The sequence below is a fragment of the Pseudophryne corroboree genome, chromosome 7, assembly GCF_028390025.1.
Source record: "Pseudophryne corroboree isolate aPseCor3 chromosome 7, aPseCor3.hap2, whole genome shotgun sequence".
In the NCBI taxonomy this organism is placed as follows: Eukaryota; Metazoa; Chordata; class Amphibia; order Anura; family Myobatrachidae; genus Pseudophryne; species Pseudophryne corroboree.
In genome coordinates, this window is record NC_086450.1 from 423,157,346 (window position 1) to 423,177,762 (window position 20,417).

Here is a 20,417-nt window from a genome sequence, read left to right on the forward strand (position 1 = left end):
CCTCTTGGACAAGTGGTCCGGGTCCCATTTATGAATGCATCAAAGGATCACCCTGTCTCCCAGGACCATGGTAGCTCACCTGCTAGAGGGTCGCAGGTTCGGCATTCAGGACTGGGTCCTGGTGACCACGGACGCAAGCCTCCGAGGCTGGGGAGCAGAAACACTGGGAAGAAATTTCCAAGGTCTCTGGTCAAGCCTAGAGACTTGTCTCCACATCAACGTCCTGGAGTTGAGGGCCATATACAACGCCCTGTGTCAAGCGGAGGAATTGCTTCGGAGAAAACCGGTTCTGATTCAGTCGGACAACGTCACAGCAGTGGCTCCTATAAACCGGCAAGGCGGAACAAGGAGCAGAGTGGCCATGGCAGAAGCGACCAGGATTCTATGCTGGGTGGAAGGACATGTAAGCGCACGATCAGCAGTGTTCATCCCGGGGGTGGACAACTGGGAGGCGGACTTCCTCAGCAGGCACGACCTGCATCCGGGAGAGTGGGGACTTCATCAAGAAGTCTTCGCACAGATCACGGATCGATGGGGACTGCCTCAAATCGACATGATGGCATCCCGTCTCAACAAAAAGCTAAAGCGGTATTGCGCCAGGTCAAGGGACCCTCAGGTGGTAGCGGTAGACGCTCTGGTGACACCTTGGGTGTTCAGATCGGTATATGTGTTTCCTCCTCTTCCTCTCATACCCAAAGTAATAATAATAATAATAATAATTTTATTTATATAGCGCTCTTTCTCCAATAGGACTCAAGGCGCTTAACAGATACATAGCATAATATAGTACAGAAAATAATGAAGTACATTTTCATAAAATACAGAAGCATGAAGATACTAAAAGGGACACTATGGAAATGCTTTAGTAAACAGAAAAGTCTTGAGTCTACTTTTGAAGGATTCTATAGTTGGGGCCTCTCGCACTGTGCGGGGAAGTGAGTTCCATAGAGTCGGAGCCGCATGACTAAAAGCTTGACCCCCAGATGAATTACGGTAGATTCTAGGTACTGCTAAAAGTCCTTCATCTACAGATCGCAGTAATCGAGTGGGGCAGTATGGGGTCAGAAGCTGTTTCAGGTACCTTGGGCCTTGGTCATGTAATGCTTTGAAACTCAGTAAGCCAATCTTGAAGATGATTCGCCATCTTACAGGCAGCCAGTGAAGGGAGTAGAGGATGGGTGTTATGTGGCTAGAACGGGGCTGGTTGGTTAATAGCCTGGCAGCTGTGTTTTGCACCAGCTGTAATCGTTGCAATTCTTTTGCTGGTAGACCAAGGTAGAGGGCATTACAGTAGTCTAAACGAGATGATACAAATGCATGTATGACTTTTGGCATGTCATCTGAGGGAATTAAGTGCTTGATTCTGGCTATGTTCCTCAGGTGAAAGAATGAGGATTTGATTGTGGCTGATATCTGATGTTTAAGTGTCAAGCCACCATCCAGGACAACGCCAAGATTCCGCACACGATCACTGGTCTGTAATTCTGAATCCCCTAGTGTAAGTCCAGTTGGTTGGCTATTCTGCAGTCTTGTCCTTTGATGTTGCGGTCGTATCAAAAGGACCTCTGTTTTATCCGGGTTCAGTCGCAGCCAACTGGCGCTCATCCACTCCTGTAGTTCAGCTAGACAGCCATTTAGGGTTGCTATTGGGTTATCAGTGCCCGGAGCAAAGGACAAGTACAGTTGTGTATCATCTGCATAGCAGTGGTAGACCAGGCCATGGCGCCTGATTATTTCGCCCAATGGGAGCATGTATATTGCAAAAAGCATGGGGGATAGTATAGAACCTTGTGGGACACCACATGGCAATGGCACTGGTGGTGATGAGAATAATCCAGATGATACTCTCTGTGACCTGCCTGTGAGAAATGATTTGAACCAGCTTAGGACTGTGCCATCCAGACCACAGAAATGTATCAGTCGCTCAATCAGAAGCCCATGGTCCACGGTATCAAATGCTGCCGAGAGATCCAGAAGGATTAATATTGAACAGTCACCTCTGTCTTTTGCCATCAAAGTGTTGAGAATAATAAGAATGAGCAGGGTCAGAACAATCCTCATTGTTCCAGATTGGCCACGGAGGACTTGGTATCCGGAGCTGCAAGAGTTGCTCACAGAAGATCCGTGGCCTCTTCCTCTAAGACAGGACCTGCTGCGGCAGGGGCCCTGTCTGTTCCAAGACTTACCGCGGCTGCGTTTGACGGCATGGCGGTTGAACGCCGGATCCTAGCGGAAAAAGGGATTCCGGAGGAAGTCATTCCTACCCTGATCAAGGCTAGGAAAGACGTGACGTTAAAACATTATCACCGTATATGGCGGAAATATGTTTCTTGGTGTGAGGCCAGAGCTGCTCCTACGGAGGAGTTCCATTTGAGCCGTCTGCTTCACTTCCTTCAAACAGGAGTGACTTTGGGCCTAAAATTAGGGTCCATAAAGGTCCAAATTTCGGCCTTATCCATTTTCTTTCAAAGAGAATTAGCCTCTCTTCCTGAAGTACAGACTTTTGTGAAGGGCTGCTGCATATTCAGCCTCCCTTTGTGCCTCCGGTGGCGCCTTGGGATCTTAACGTGGTGTTAAGTTTCCTCAAGTCACCTTGGTTTGAACCACTCAAAACTGTGGAGTTGAAATACCTCACGTGGAAAGTGGTCATCTTGTTGGCATTAGCTTCGGCTAGACGTGTTTCAGAATTGGCGGCTTTATCACATAAAAGCCCATACTTGGTTTTTCACGTGGATAGGGCAGAGTTGAGGACTCGTCCTCAATTTCTGCCAAAGGTGGTCTCATCTTTTCATATGATCCAACCTATTGTCGTGCCTGTGGCTACACGGGACTTGGAGGATTCAGAGTCCCTGGATGTGGTCAGGGCTTTGAAGATTTATGTGACCTGAACGGCTAGAATCAGGAAGACTGAAGCTCTGTTTGTTCTGTATGCGGCCAACAAGGTTGGCGCTCCTGCTTCAAAGCAAACTATTGCTCGCTGGATCTGTAACACGATTCAGCAGGCGCATTCTACGGCAGGATTGCCGTTACCGAAATCGGTTAAGGCCCATTCCACTAGGAAAGTGGGCTCTTCTTGGGCGGCTGCCCGAGGGGTCTCGGCATTACAGTTGTGCCGAGCAGCTACTTGGTCAGGGTCTAACACCTTTGCAAAGTTCTATAAGTTTGATACCCTGGCTGAGGAGGACCTCCTGTTTGCTCAATCGGTGCTGCAGAGTCATCCGCAATCTCCCGCCCGTTTGGGGCATAGAGGGAGGAGCCAGTGCACACCAGTAGTCCTAATTCTTTCTTAGAGTGCCCAGTCTCCTGCGGAGCCCGTCTATTCCCCATGGTCCTTACGGAGTTCCCAGCATCCACTACGGACTACGAGAAATAGAATTACCGGTGAGTAAATTCTTATTTTCTCTGACGTCCTAGTGGATGCTGGGAACTCCGTAAGGACCATGGGGATTATACCAAAGCTCCCAAACGGGCGGGAGAGTGCGGATGACTCTGCAGCACCGAATGAGCAAACTCAAGGTCCTCCTCAGCCAGGGTATCAAATTTGTAGAATTTTGCAAACGTGTTTGCCCCTGACCAAGTAGCAGCTCGGCAAAGTTGTAAAGCCGAGACCCCTCGGGCAGCCGCCCAAGATGAGCCCACCTTCCTTGTAGAATGGGCTTTAACTGATTTAGGATGCGGCAGTCCAGCCGCAGGATGTGCCAGCTGAATTGTGCTACAAATCCAGCGAGCAATAGTCTGCTTAGAAGCAGGAGCACCCAGTTTGTTGGGTGCATACAGGATAAATAGCGAGTCAGTTTTCCTGACTCCAGCCGTCCTGGAAACATAAATTTTCAAGGCCCTGACTACGTCCAGCAACTCGGAATCCTCCAAGTCGCTAGTAGCCGCAGGCACTACAATAGGTTGGTTCAAGTGAAAAGCTGATACCACCTTAGGGAGAAACTGGGGACGAGTCCTCAATTCTGCCCTATCCATATGGAAAATCAGATAAGGGCTTTTAAATGACAAAGCCGCCAATTCTGATACACGCCTGGCCGAAGCCAAGGCCAATAACATGACCACTTTCCACGTGAGATATTTTAGATCCACGGTCTTTAGTGGCTCAAACCAATGTGATTTTAGGAAATTCAACACCACGTTGAGATCCCAGGGTGCCACTGGAGGCATAAACGGGGGCTGAATATGCAGCACTCCTTTTACAAATGTCTGAACTTCAGGTAGTGAAGCTAGTTCTTTTTGGAAGAAAATCGACAGAGCCGATATCTGCACCTTAATGGAGCCTAATTTTAGGCCCATAGTCACTCCTGCCTGTAGGAAGTGCAGAAATCGACCCAGCTGAAATTCCTCTGTTGGGGCCTTATTGGCCTCACACCAAGCAACATATTTCCGCCATATGCGGTGATAATGCGTTACAGTTACATCTTTCCTGGCTTTGATCAGTGTAGGAATGACATCCTCCGGAATGCCCTTTTCCTTTAGGATCCGGTGTTCAACCGCCATGCCGTCAAACGCAGCCGCGGTAAGTCTTGGAACAGACAGGGCCCCTGCTGCAGCAGGTCCTGTCTGAGCGGCAGAGGCCATGGGTCCTCTGAGATCATCTCTTGAAGTTCCGGGTACCACGCTCTTCTTGGCCAATCCGGAACCACGAGTATTGTCCTTACTCCTCGTTTTCTTATTATTCTCAGTACCTTTGGTATGAGGGGCAGAGGAGGGAACACATAAACCGACTGGTACACCCACGGTGTCACTAGAGCGTCCACCGCTATCGCCTGAGGGTCCCTTGACCTGGCGCAATATCTCTCTAGTTTTTTGTTTAGGCGGGACGCCATCATGTCCACCTGTGGTTTTTCCCACTGGTTTACAATCATTTGAAAGACTTCTGGATGAAGTCCCCACTCTCCCGGGTGGAGGTCGTGCCTGCTGAGGAAGTCTGCTTCCCAGTTGTCCACTCCCGGAATGAACACTGCTGACAGTGCTAGCACATGATTTTCCGCCCATCGGAGAATCCTTGTGGCTTCTGCCATTGCCGTCCTGCTTCTTGTGCCGCCCTGTCGGTTTACATGGGCGACCGCCGTGATGTTGTCTGACTGGATCAGTACCGGCTGGTGTAGAAGCAGGGGTTTTGCCTGACTTAGGGCATTGTAAATGGCCCTCAGTTCTAGAATATTTATGTGTAGGGAAGTCTCCTGACTCGACCATAGTCCTTGGAAGTTTCTTCCCTGTGTGACTGCCCCCCAGCCTCGAAGGCTGGCATCCGTGGTCACCAGGACCCAGTCCTGTATGCCGAATCTGCGGCCCTCTAGAAGATGAGCACTCTGCAGCCACCACAGCAGAGACACCCTGGTTCTTGGAGACAGGGTTATTAGCCGATGCATCTGAAGATGCGATCCGGACCATTGGTCCAACAGGTCCCACTGAAAGATTCTGGCATGGAACCTGCCGAAAGGAATTGCTTCGTAAGAAGCCACCATCTTTCCCAGGACTCGCGTGCAGTGATGTACCGACACCTGTTTTGGTTTCAGGAGGTTTCTGACTAGAGACGACCGCTCCATGGCTTTTTCCTCTGGGAGAAACACTTTTTTCTGGACTGTGTCGTCGGAACCAGCTGTGACTTTGGAATATTTAGAATCCAACCGTGCTGGTGTAGCACCTCCTGAGACAGTGCTACTCCTACCAACAACTGCTCCTTGGATCTCGCCTTTATTAGGAGATCGTCCAAGTATGGGATAATTAAAACTCCCTTTTTTCGAAGGAGTATCATCATTTCCGCCATTACCTTGGTAAACACCCTCGGTGCTGTGGACAGACCAAACGGCAGCATCTGGAATTGGTAATGGCAATTCTGTACCGCAAATCTGAGGTACTCCTGGTGAGGATGGTAAATGGGGACATGCAGGTAAGCATCCTTGATGTCCAGGGATTCCATGTAATCCCCCTCGTCTAGACTTGCAATAACCGCCCTGAGCGATTCCATCTTGAACTTGAATTTTTTTATGTATGTGTTCAAGGATTTCAAATTTAAAATGGGTCTCACCGAACCGTCCGGTTTCGGTACCACAAACAGTGTGGAATAGTAACCCCGTCCTTGTTGAAGTAGGGGCACCTTGACTATCACGCGCTGGGAATACAGCTTGTGAATTGCCTCTAGCACAGCCTCCCTGTCCGAGGGAGTTGCTGGCAAGGCTGATTTGAGGAAACGGCGGGGGGGAGACGCCTCGAATTCCAGCTTGTACCCCTGAGATACTACTTGAAAGATCCAGGGATCCACCTGTGAGCGAGCCCACTGATCGCTGAAATTTTGGAGGCGGCCCCCCCACCGTACCTGGCTCCGCCTGTGGAGCCCCACCGTCATGCGGCGGACTTGGAAGAAGCGGGGGAGGACTTTTGCTCCTGGGAACTAGCTGTTTGTTGCAGCCTTTTTCCCCTACCTCTGCCTCTGGACAGAAAGGACCCGCCTTTTCCTCGCCTGTTTTTCTGGGTCCGAAAGGACTGTACCTGATAAAACGGCGCTTTTTTTAGGCTGTGAGGGAACATGGGGTAAAAATGCTGACTTCCCAGCTGTCGCTGTGGAAACGAGGTCCGAGAGACCATCCCCGAATAACTCCTCACCCTTATAAGGCAAAACTTCCATGTGCCTTTTGGAATCTGCATCCCCTGTCCACTGCCGGGTCCATAAGCCTCTCCTAGCAGAAATGGACAATGCACTTATTTTAGATGCCAGCCGGCAGATCTCTCTCTGTGCATCTCTCATGTATAAGACTGAGTCTTTTATATGCTCTATGGTTAGCAGAATAGTGTCCCTGTCAAGGGTGTCAATATTTTCTGACAGGGAATCTGACCACGCAGCGGCAGCACTGCACATCCATGCTGACGCAATAGCTGGCCTAAGTATAATGCCTGTGTGCGTATACATAGACTTCAGGATTACCTCCTGTTTTCTATCCGCAGGCTCCTTCAGGGCGGCCGTATCCGGAGACGGAAGTGCCTCCTTTTTAGACAAACGTGTGAGCACTTTATCCACCCTAGGAGGTGTTTCCCAACGTGCCCTATCCTCTGGCGGGAAAGGGAACGCCATTAGTAATTTTTTTGAGATTATCAATCTTTTATCAGGGAAAGCCCACGCTTCTTCACACACTTCATTTAATTCTTCAGATGGGGGAAAAACTACGGGTAGTTTTTTCTCCCCAAACATAATACCCTTTTTTGTGGTACCTGGGTTTAAATCTGAAATGTGTAACACCTCTTTCATTGCCTCAATCATGCAGCGAATGGCCTTAGTGGACATTAGATTAGACTCATCATCGTCAACACTGGTATCAGTATCCGTGTCGACATCTGGGTCTGCCATCTGAGGTAGCGGGCGTTTTAGAGCCCCTGATGGCCTTTGAGACACCTGGGCAGGCACAAGCTGAGAAGCCGGCTGTCCCGCATTTGGCATGTCGTCAAATTTTTTGTGTAAGGAGTCGACACTTGCACGTAATTACTTCCATAAAACCATCCACTCAGGTGTCTGCCCCGCAGGGGGTGACATCACTTCTACAGGCATCTGCTCCGCCTCCACATAATTTTCCTCCTCAAACATGTCGACACAGCCGTACCGACACACCGCACACACACCGGGAATGCTCTAAACAGAGGACAGGACCCCACAGAAGCCCTTTGGGGAGACAGAGAGAGAGTATGCCAGCACACACCAGAGCGCTATATACTGCAGGGACTAACTGAATTATGTCCCCTATAGCTGCTATAATATTTACTGCGCCTACATTTAGTGCCCCCCCTCTTTTTTTACCCTTTTTCTGTAGTGTAGACTGCAGGGGAGAGCCAGGGAGCTTCCTTCCAGCGGAACTGTGAGGGAAAAATGGCGCCAGTGTGCTGAGGGGGATAGCTCCGCCCCTTTTTCGCGGACTATTCTCCCGCTTTTTTAAGGATTCTGGCAGGGGTAATTATCACATATATAGCCCCAGAGGCTATATATTGTGATTGTTTTGCCAGCCAAGGTGTTTTTATTGCTGCTCAGGGCGCCCCCCCCCCCCCCCCCTGCACCCTCAGTGACCGGAGTGTGAAGTGTGTATGAGAAGCAATGGCGCACAGCTGCAGTGCTGTGCGCTACCTTGGAGAAGACAGAAGTCTTCATGCCGCCGATTTTCCGGACTTCTTCTGGCTCTGTAAGGGGGACGGCGGCGTGGCTTCGGGACCGAACACCAAGGCCAGTTCCATGCGGTCGGTCCCTCTGGAGCTAATGGTGTCCAGTAGCCTAAGAAGCCCAAGCTAGCTGCAAGCAGGTAGGTTCGCTTCTTCTCCCCTTAGTCCCTCGTTGCAGTGAGCCTGTTGCCAGCAGGTCTCACTGTAAAATAAAAAACCTAAAATATACTTTCTTCTAAGAGCTCAGGAGAGCCCCTAGTGTGCATCCAGCTCGGCCGGGCACAAAAATCTAACTGAGGCTTGGAGGAGGGTCATAGTGGGAGGAGCCAGTGCACACCAGGTAGTCTAAAAGCTTTCTTTTAGTTGTGCCCAGACTCCTGCGGAGCCGCTATTCCCCATGGTTCTTTCGGAGTTCCCAGCATCCACTAGGACGTTAGAGAAAATAAGATTTTACTTACCGGTAAATCTATTTCTCGTAGTCCGTAGAGGATGCTGGGCGCCCGTCCCAAGTGTGGACTTCTTCTGCTAGACTTGTATATAGTTATTGCTTACATAAGGGTTATGTTATAGTTTTCAGTGGTACCGTGGCTATGTTGTTCATACTGTTAACTGGGTAGTTTATCACAAGTTATACGGTGTGATTGGTGTGGCTGGTATGGATCTCGCCCTTAGATTTACAAAAATCCTTCCTCGTACTGTCCATCTCCACTGGGCACAGTTTCCCTAACTGAGGTCTGGAGGAGGGGCATAGAGGGAGGAGCCAGTGCACACCGAGTCCAAAGCTTTCTTAAAGTGCCCTATCTCCTGCGGAGCCAGTCTATTCCCCATGGTCCTTACGGAGTCCCAGCATCCTCTACGGACTACGAGAAATAGATTACCGGTAAGTAAAATCTTATTATCTATATATAGATAGATAGATAGATATGTCTGTCTCTCTGTGTCTCTCTCTCTCTCTCTCTCTCTCTTTCTCTCTTTCTCTCTCGCTCTCGCTCTCTCTCGCTCTCTCTCTCTCTCTATATATATATATATATATATATATATATATATATATATATATATATATTTATATATATATATATATATATATATCCCGACCTAACCAAAACGATTTATAATATTACACATCCATTTTACACACTGGTACTAACCACATTATATTATTCTTATACCTGCGCCATCTAGTGGCAGAAATTCAGATTACACAGTTGACCATAAATCAACATACACTATATAGTATATATTATAATTATACAACGTATATTATGTGTATTATACTTGTTATTACGTGAGCGTTACCTGAAGCATATATACTTCATAATAATCATCATAAATTCCTGTACCCCATAAAATCTTACATATATTTATATTAATATTATTCTCTCACCCCTCAATTCTACCGTATCATTTAGGCCACCCGGCACCAGTGTGTCCATTTTATAAATCCAATATGCTTCTCGTCTACACAAAAGGCTATAGCAAAAACCACCTTGTGTAGTATTTTTAATTTGTTCCACAGCTATCATAACACTTATTATCAAAATTAGAATTTTGACACTGTATTATATGACTGGACAGTGGGTGCCTTGCGCCTTTAGATACATTCCGTCGATGTCCATATACCGGATATGCATAGTACGTGTGGTCCTCCCATTATATTGTTTGCCACATTGGCAAGTGATATAGATATAGATTATTTATTTTTATATATATATATATATATATATATATTTATTTTACAATTAAGGAAATCCTTAATCTGAAATTCTTCTCTCGTATTAGATGACACAAATACCGTACTCTTTCTCTGCAAATTTTTACATGACGCACAATTCAACTTTCCACATTTATGAAAACCTAATGGTTTCTCAGGAAGCCACATTTTTTCTGTTCTTTAATTTCTTTACTCTCTCAAAATGTCTGGGCAACAACTTAGAGCGTAGATTATCTGCTTTACGGAAGATGTTTGACCCCTTTAGATCTAATTGGGGTTTTAAAACCTCATCCAACATTAAAAGGGACATGTTCTTCTTTATAACTCGCTCAATCTGATATGCACAACTATTATATTGTGTAATAAACAACATATTTCTCTTATTAGGATCTCCCCTTTTTTTTTTCTTTTTTCTTTTTTTTTTCTTGGTACCAATAAAATTGCTCTATCCAGCTGTTCCACTTCCCCTAATGCTTTCTCAAGTAATGCCTGTGGGTACCCTTGTTCCAAAAAATGACTGCATGAGGGTTCTTGCCTGTGTTCGATATAAAGACACCGATGTACAATTTCTCCAAAATGCTGAAAGAGCTATTCGGTAGTTTAAGTTGAGAACCAGGATATGTCCTGAAGACATATGGATTGTAGTGTTCTGTATGAGAAGAGAGTGGTCAACTGTGTGAAATGCAGCAGAGAGATTAAGGAGAATATTAGTGAGTAATGGTATTTAGACTAGTGTGGCCAGTAAGTTCTGCAAGTCAAGAACGTGTGTGAGGTGAGTGTAGGCAAGTCTCTAAAGTAGCTTGGAGGGGCATGGGAGCGGAAGATGCCATAGCTTTACATATAGCCCTTCATCTCCTTTTTGGGATCCAATGAAGAGAAGGCGCCAGCGGATTACGGGAAGGAATTTCGCAGGTGCTGGCTGAGGAAAACCATACCATTTCAGATATCTGACCAAAGTTTGAAGTTATGGACTTTCATCAATAAATTGACTTCCTTACGGTTATGAAAGGTCTTCAAAACGTTAAAAAATAACCATAAATGCTACACAGATTGTAATAGGAGGATTCTCGTTTATTTTTTTTAATCCATGATGCTGGTTGTTGCAGCCTATACAGTCTGTACAGAGCTGGTTTTATTTACAGACTTTGAGATTTGCCGGAACCAGTGGTGTGCTGTTCGGTTTCTTCAGGGCATGAGTGCTGGTGGGGGGGAAATTCACCTTTTAATTATTTAACTTGCCAACACATTGCACAAAAAGCAGAGGATTACAGATAGAAGACCACACCGTTCGTTTCCACCCATTTTGAAATACATTTATCATAGCTGCTTCCGGTCTGCAAATGCTGGCATTGTATTGATGTAATAAAAAATAAAAAAGCACACACACAAAAAAACGTGTAATTATTCGTTTTAGAACAATACAAAGGAGATGACAAAGTAGCACATTGACTTGTGCTCTAGTGGTTTGATCACATCATTACAGAACTTGAGCATAAAACAAAAATATGATGGGATGGGAGGGAGAGAAGGACTGATGCAGATGGATGGTTGGATATATTTCATTGGTATATGTGAGTGTTATAGGCCCTACACACTGGCCGACATCAGCCAAAGATATGAACGATCTTGTTCATAAATGAACGAGATACCGTTCATATCTTTGAGTGTGGAGGCTCCAGCGATGAACGATGCGCGGCCCCGCACTCGTTCATCGCTGGTCCTCCGTCGGCTGTACATGCAGGCCAATATGGACGATCTCGTCCATATTTGCCTGCACTTCAATGCAGCAGGGTGACAGGGGGAGTGAAGAAACTTCACTCCCCCCGTCACTGCCCCCCCCCCCCCCGCCGGGTCGGCCGTATCCGCCGTCGGGCAGCTCGGCGGCGGATCGGCCAATGTGTAGGGCCCTTTAGATGTAACCACAAGTTGTCCTAACAATAAATTTTTCCTTTGCAGGTAACGTAGAGGCACTAAAGGAGCAGACCTTCGTACTGAAGGAGGGTGTTAGCTACAAGGTTAAAATTACTTTTAAGGTAAATCTTAAAATATTTGATCATGTGCTTTGAATATTCCTGTTGATTCTGTACACTGATGGCTGTTATACAGCTGCTGCAAACATTTCATTTAAATTTAAAAGTGTTGTGACCAAATTTATCTGCACTCTTCCCCAATGTTTTGTTTTATTTTTCAACTGATCCGTAACTGGCTTTCCTCTCTCTTGGGGCCAAATGTAATAGAGTGAGCGTTTCAGAAAGTGAGAGATTTGGTAAGGTTTTTCAGGTTTTTTTGTTTGTTTTGTTTTTTAAAAGTGTCAATCATTTACACTGCAAAACCAGGTTGATCTTGCTGTGTAAATGATTGGTAAGGTTTTGCAGGGTTTTTTTTAAAGTGGCAATCATTTACACAGCAAGATCAACCTGGTTTTGCAGTGTAAATGATTTACACTTTAAAAAAAAAAAACCTGCAAAACCTTACCAAATCTCTCACTTTTTTAAACTCTCACTCTACTACATTTGGCCCCAGATATTTATAGGCAGTCAGGGCACACATAGCCAGATTAAGGGAGGGGGGGGGGGATGCAGGGCATACTGTAACCCGGGCCCCCCTTTGTCAGGGGCCCCCTTCCAGAGCACACTGACATCACTAACTTTACATCTTAAGCAGCAGCAGAACCAGCAGCCAGAATGTGAGCAGGACAGTATGCAGTGCAGCTGGAGACACAGGAATATCATGTTTTTTTGAGCTACCAACAGAGCTTTCTGACCAGAGGAGAGATAGGAGGGAGGAGAGAGCTGTTAGTGACACAGGGATCCCAGCTGCTGCTCCTCCTCCCTGCCTGGGTGTCTGAGTCCTGTGTAAACTGTCATGAAACTAAACCATTTGGGTCTAGAGATAGAGACACACACATAGTCCTCCTGAGTCCTGTCCCAGTGTGTAAGTAGTACAGAGGCTGCTGCTATTCTTGCATGTGACAAGATACATTATTTTATTTTTCTATGTGTATTTTAAGGTTAAGTGGTCTTTGTTCCACTACAAGAAAAGTTTATAAAATAGTTCTCTTTCAGTTAGTTGGAGCTATATACAGTACCCAGGCATTATAAAACTATTAGTTAAAACTAATATACACCATTGGTTTAAATTTAATATACACAATCCATACCTCTCAACATGATCCTTTCCAGGATGGACAAAATCTACCTGGACTTCCTACATAAATTATGATTGCAGTCACCTTTGTTGAAGAACTTTTCTTATCAATTAAAAAGTTCAACACAGGTGACGCCAATCATATATTAAGTGGGAAGTCCAGGTAGAGAGGGCTGAGATTTGTCGTAAGCCCCTCCTGAAAGGGGGACATGTTAGGATGGGCTCTGCAGCGTGGAGAGACAATGATACATCCCCACCTGTCCATCGAGGGCCCCCTGTCTTAAGTGCCCCGGGCACCCCAAGCTTAATCCAGCCCTGAGGGCACTCAGCGTTTCTATACATAAGGGTTTGTTCCCAATTGTGAAATGCAACGGAATAAGAGTATGCTGGCACTAAATAAATAATATATTACTGTGACAAGTTGGGATATTATTGCATGACTTGTGTGAGAGACTTTGCTTTTTATACGCTAACTGTTCCTCTGTGTTTCTATTTTTTTTAATTATTATTATTATTTTTATTATTTGTCCGTTTGATTTATTAAACAGGTTTTATACCTGCCCTCTTTGGATATGCAAATAAGTTGTTTTTATGGACAGGGGTTGTCTGTGCCATAGAGCATGGCATATTATTGCATGCTTCCACCAGCCAATGATGCATGCTTCCACCAGCCAAAACAGGAAGTAGTGCTGCACTGTGCTACTGTACCACCGCCCCCCCCCCCCCGCCCCCCCCAACACACACACACACACACATACACCCTCATTTGTTAATTCTGCTGCTCCATGTGAGGCCGCCCCCAAAACAAACTATTTAAGATGCTATTGTGATTATTTGCCTTGTCTAAACTGGAAAGTCCAGTGGATGAACGCATCACATCCTTCATACCATAAGAAACAGGAAGTGTGTTGTAGAGGGCGGGGTGCTTGTAGTACGGGTTTTTCTCTTACGTCCTAGAGGATGCTGGGGACTCCGTAAGGACCATGGGGTATAGACGGGCTCCGCAGGAGACATGGGCACCTATAAAGAACTTTTAGTATGGGTGTGCACTGGCTCCTCCCTCTATGCCCCTCCTCCAGACCTCCGTTAGATCTTGTGCCCAGAGGAGACTGGGTGCATTGCAGAGAGCTCTCCTGAGTTTTCTGTGAAAAAGAATTTTGTTAGGTTTTTTATTTTCAGGGAGCACTACTGACAACAGGCTCCCTGCATCGTGGGACTGAGGGGAGAGAAGCAGACCCACTTAGATGATAGGCTCTGCTTCTTAGGCTACTGGACACCATTAGCTCCAGAGGGAGTCGGAACACAGGTCTTACCCTGGTGTTCGTCCCGGAGCCGCGCCGCCGTCCTCCTCACAGAGCCGGAAGATAGAAGCCGGGTAAGTATGAGAAGCAAGAAGACTTCAAAGGCGGCAGAAGACTTCAGATCTTCATGAGGTAAAGCACGCAGCGGTAAGCTGCGCACCATTGCTCCCACACATAGACACACAAAAGGCACTGATGGGTGCAGGGGGGGGGGGGGGGGCGCCCTGGGCAGCAATAAACCTCGTTTTGGGCAATAAAGGGTCTCATTAGGCTGCGGAGGCAGCAAATAGACGATTCCCCGCCATTTAATTAAAATTGTAGAGGGACCGAAGCCCGCCGCTGGAGGGGGAGGAGCTTGATCCCTCAGCACTAACCAGCGCCATTTTCTCCACAGAGGCTGCAAAGAACTGGCTCCCCGGACTCTCCCCTGCTGAACACCGTCAGAGGGCTGAAAAAAAAAGAGGGGGGCACATTGGAGCGCAGTGAGTGGGAAGATTGGCATTATATATAATATAAAAGTGCTGTCTGGATTTTCCAGTGTCAGTTTGGCGCTGGGTGTGTGCTGGCATACTCTCTCTCTGTCTCTCCTAAGGGCCTGGTTGGGGATTTGTCCCCTTAGGTATATCCCTGTGTGTGTGGAGTGTCGGTACGTGCGTGTCGACATGTCTGAAGCGGAAGGCTTCTCCAAGGAGGAGGTGGAGCAGATGAGTGGTGTTTCCCCGTCGGTAGTGCCGACGCAGGAATTTGAATGCAAGTGTGGCATCTTTACATAAGAGGCTAGATAAAGCTGAATCCAGGGAGGCATCAGGTGGTCAATCCTCGGATTGGACCGACTCACAGGGCCCGTCGGGGTCTCAAAAGCGTCCCTTGTCACAAATTGTGGACACTGATACTGACACGGACTCTGATTCCAGTGTCGACTATGATGAAGCTAGATTGCACCCTAAGGTGACAAAGACGATTCAGTGTATGATTATTGCAATAAGAGATGTGTTGCATATCGCTGATGAACCCTCTGTTCCCGACACGAGGGTACACATGTTTAAGGGAAAGAAACCGATAATAAACTTTCCCCCGTCTCATGAACTTAATGAATTATTTGAAAAAGCTTGGGAGACTCCAGATAAGAGACTGCAGATTCCCAAAAGAATTAATATGGCATACCCTTTCCCTACACAGGACAGGGTACGTTGGGAATCCTCTCCCACTGTGGACAAGGCTTTAACACGCCTGTCCAAGAAAGTGGCGCTACCGTCTCCTGACACAGCGGCCCTCAAGGACCCTGCGGACCGCAGGCAGGAGACTACATTAAAGTCTATTTATTCACATACTGGTGCTTTGCTCAGACCGGCAATTGCGTCGGCATGGGTATGTAGCGCAGTTGCAGCTTGGACAGATACCCTGTCGGCTGACCTTGATACCCTAGATAGGGATACTATTTTGTTAACTCTAGCCCATATTAAAGACGCAGTCTTGTATATGAGAGACGCTCAAAGGGACATTGGGTTGCTGGGTTCCAGAGCCAATGCCATGGCTATTTCAGCGAGAAGATCCTTATGGACCCGCCAATGGACGGGTGATGCGGATTCAAAAAAGCATATGGAGGTTTTACCCTATAAGGGTGACGGGTTGTTTGGGGATGGGCTCGCGGACCTGGTTTCCATAGCTACCGCGGGTAAATCTAAATTTCTCTGACGTCCTAGTGGATGCTGGGAACTCCGTAAGGACCATGGGGAATAGCGGCTCCGCAGGAGACTGGGCACAAAAGAAAAGCTTTAGGACTACCTGGTGTGCACTGGCTCCTCCCCCTATGACCCTCCTCCAAGCCTCAGTTAGATTTTTGTGCCCGACCGAGCTGGGTGCAATCTAGGGGGCTCTCCTGAGCTTCTTAGGAAAAGTTAGTTTTAGGTTTTTTATTTTCAGTGAGACCTGCTGGCAACAGGCTCACTGCATCGAGGGACTAAGGGGAGAAGAAGCGAACCTGCCTGCTTGCAGCCAGCTTGGGCTTCTTAGGCTACTGGACACCATTAGCTCCAGAGGGACCGAACACAGGCCCAGCCTCGGAGTCCGGTCCCAGAGCCGCGCCGCCGGCCCCCTTACAGAGCCAGAAGCAAGAAGAAGTCCGGAAAATCGGCGGCAGAAGACATCAGTCTTCACCAAGGTAGCGCACAGCACTGCAGCTGTGCGCCATTGCTCCTCATGCACACCACACGCTCCGGTCACTGATGGGTGCAGGGGCGCTGGGGGGGGGGGCGCCCTGAGCAGCAATATGAACACCTTGGCTGGCTAAAATACATCACATATAACCCCCAGGGCTATATGGATGTATATTAACCCCTGCCAGATTCCTGAAAAAAGCGGGAGAAAAGTCCGCCGAGAAGGGGGCGGAGCCTATCTCCTCAGCACACTGGCACCATTTTCCCTCACAGCTCCGCTGGAAGGACGTCTCCCTGACTCTCCCCTGCAGTCCTGCACTACAGAAAAGGGTAAAACAAGAGGGGGGGGGGGCACTAATTAGGCGCAGTATAATATAAACAGCAGCTATAAGGGGAAAAACACTCTGTATAGTGTTATCCCAACATATATATAACGCTCTGGTGTGTGCTGGCATACTCTCCCTCTGTCTCCCCAAAGGGCTAGTGGGGTCCTGTCCTCTATCAGAGCATTCCCTGTGTGTGTGTGCTGTGTGTCGGTACGACTGTGTCGACATGTATGAGGAGGAAAATGATGTGGAGGCGGAGCAATTGCCTATAATGGAGATGTCACCCCCTAGGGAGTCGACACCTGAGTGGATGGGCTTATGGAAGGAATTACGTGACAGTGTCAGCTCTTTACAAAAGACGGTTGATGACATGAGACAGCCGGCTACTCAGCTTGTGCCTGTCCAGGCGTCTCAAAGACCATCAGGGGCTCTAAAACGCCCGCTACCTCAGATGGCAGATACAGACGCCGACACGGATACTGACTCCAGTGTCGACGATGGAGACGAATGTGACTTCCAGTAGGGCCACACGTTACATGATTGAGGCAATGAAAAATGTTTTACACATTTCTGATAGTACAAGTACCACTAAAAAGGGTATTATGTTTGGTGAGAAAAAACTACCTGTAGTTTTTCCTGCATCTGAGGAATTAAATGAAGTGTGTGATGAAGCGTGGGTTTCTCCCGATAAAAAACTGATAATTCCTAAAAGGTTATTGGCATCATACCCCTTCCCGCCAGAGGATAGGGCACGTTGGGAAACACCCCCTAGGGTGGATAAAGCGCTCACACGCTTGTCTAAACAGGTGGCACTACCGTCTCCTGATACGGCCGCCCTTAAGGAACCTGCTGACAGAAAGCAGGAGAATATCCTAAAATGTATATACACTCACACGGGTGTTATACTGTGACCAGCAATCGCCTCAGCCTGGATGTGCAGTGCTGGGGTGGCTTGGTCGGATTCCCTGACTGAAAATATTGATACCCTGGATAGGGACAGTATATTACTGACTATAGAGCATTTAAAAGATGCATTTTTATATATGCGTGATGCACAGAGGGATATTTGCCGACTGGCATCAAGAGTAAGTGCGCTGTCCATATCTGCCAGAAGAGGGTTATGGACGCGGCAGTGGTCAGGTGATGCTGATTCCAAAAGGCATATGGAAGTATTGCCTTATAAAGGGGAGGAGTTATTTGGGGTAGGTCTATCGGACCTAGTGTCCACGGCAACTGCTGGGAAATCCACATTTTTACCCCAGGTAGCCTCTCAACATAAGAAGACGCCGTATTATCAGGCGCAGTCCTTTCGGCCCCATAAGGGCAAGCGGGCAAAAGGCTCCTCATTTCTGCCCCGTGGCAGAGGGAGAGGAAAAAGGCTGCAGCAAACAGCCAGTTCCCAGGAACAGAAGCCCTCTCCCGCTTCTGCCAAGTCCTCAGCATGACGCTGGGGCTCTACAAACGGTGGGGGCCCGTCTCAAGAATTTCAGCGCGCAGTGGGCTCACTCACAAGTGGACCCCTGGATCCTTCAGGTGGTATCTCAGGGGTACAAATTGGAATTTGAGATGTCTCCCCCCTGCCGTTTCCTAAAGTCTGCCTTACCGACGCCTCCCTCCGACAGGGAGGCGGTATTGGAAGCCATTCACAAGCTGTATTCTCAGCAGGTGATAATCAAGGTACCCCTCCTGCAACAGGGAAAGGGGTATTATTCCACGCTGTTTGTGGTACCGAAGCCGGATGGCTCGGTGAGACCTATTTTAAATCTAAAATCTTTGAACACTTACATACAGAGGTTCAAATTCAAGATGGAGTCACTCAGAGCGGTGATCGCGAACCTGGAAGAAGGGGATTATATGGTGTCTCTGGACATCAAGGATGCTTACCTCCATGTCCCAATTTACCCTTCTCACCAAGGGTACCTCAGGTTTGTGGTACAGAACTGCCACTATCCGTTTCAGACGCTGCCGTTTGGATTGTCCACGGCGCCCCGGGTCTTTACCAAAGTAATGGCCGAAATGATGATACTCCTTCGAAGGAAAGGAGTTTTAATTATCCCTTACTTGGACGATCTCCTGATAAGGGCAAGATCCGAGGAACAGTTGGTAGTCGGAGTAGCACTATCTCAAGTAGTGCTGCGGCAGCACGGTTGGATTCTCAATATCCCAAAATCGCAGCTGATTCCGACGACACGTCTTCTATTCCTAGGGATGATCCTGGACACAGTCCAGAAAAAGGTGTTTCTCCCGGAAGAGAAAGCCAGAGAGTTATCCGAGCTAGTCAGAAACCTCCTAAAACCAGGCCAAGTATCAGTGCATCAATGCACAAGGGTCCTGGGAAAAATGGTGGCTTCCTACGAAGCAATCCCATTCGGCAGATTCCACGCAAGAACATTCCAGTGGGACCTGCTGGACAAATGGTCCGGATCGCATCTTCAGATGCATCGGCGGATAACCCTGTCCCCAAGGACAAGGGTGTGTCTCCTGTGGTGGTTGCAGAGTGCTCATCTTCTAGAGGGCCGCAGATTCGGCATTCAGGACTGGGTCCTGGTGACCACAGATGCCAGCCTGCGAGGCTGGGGAGCAGTCACACAGGGGAGAAACTTCCAGGGCTTGTGGTCAAGCCTGGAGACATCACTTCACATAAATATCCTGGAGTTAAGAGCCATTTACAATGCTCTGAGCCAAGCAAGACCTCTGCTTCAAGGTCAGCCGGTGCTGATCCAGTCGGACAACATCACGGCAGTCGCCCACGTAAACAGACAGGGCGGCACAAGAAGCAGGAGGGCAATGGCAGAAGCTGCAAGGATTCTTCGCTGGGCGGAAAATCATGTGATAGCACTGTCAGCAGTGTTCATTCCGGGAGTGGACAACTGGGAAGCAGACTTCCTCAGCAGGCACGACCTCCACCCGGGAGAGTGGGGACTTCACCCAGAAGTCTTCCACATGATTGTAAACCGTTGGGAAAAACCAAAGGTGGACATGATGGCGTCCCGCCTCAACAAAAAACTGGACAGGTATTGCGCCAGGTCAAGGGACCCTCAAGCAATAGCTGTGGACGCTCTGGTAACACAGTTGGTGTACCAGTCAGTGTATGTGTTCCCTCCTCTGCCTCTCATACCCAAGGTGCTGAGGATTATACGGCGGGGAGGAGTAAGAACTATTCTCGTGGCTCCGGATTGGCCAAGAAGGACTTGGTACCCGGAACTTCAAGAAATGCTCACAGAGGACCCGTGGCCTCTACCTCTGAGAAGGGACCTGCTCCAGCAGGGACCCTGTCTGTTCCAAGACTTACCGCGGCTGCGTTTGACGGCATGGCGGTTGAACGCCGGATCCTAAAGGAAAAAGGCATTCCAGACGAAGTCATCCCTACTTTGATAAAAGCCAGAAAGGATGCAACCGCAAAGCATTATCACCGCATCTGGCGGAAATATGTTGCGTGGTGCGAGGCCAAAAAGGCCCCGACGGAGGAATTTCAACTGGGTCGATTCCTGCATTTCCTGCAAGCAGGAGTGTCTGTGGGCCTAAAATTAGGATCCATTAAGGTCCAGATTTCGGCCCTGTCGATTTTCTTTCAGAGAGAACTGGCTTCAGTGCCTGAGGTCCAGACGTTTGTTAAGGGAGTGCTACATATACA

The 20,417-nt window shown here is 47.9% G+C and overlaps 1 protein-coding gene across 2 annotated transcripts in view; it reads left to right on the forward strand.

Annotated features, from left to right (window-relative positions):
* LOC134945493 (rho GDP-dissociation inhibitor 2-like) overlaps positions 1-20,417 on the forward strand; it is a 202,383-nt gene that overhangs the window by 172,707 nt on the left and 9,259 nt on the right. For both annotated transcript variants that reach the window (XM_063934818.1, XM_063934817.1), the window contains exon 4: positions 11,810-11,886. In XM_063934818.1, the coding sequence (XP_063790888.1) occupies positions 11,810-11,886 (77 nt within the window). The remainder of the gene's footprint in view (positions 1-11,809; positions 11,887-20,417) is intronic.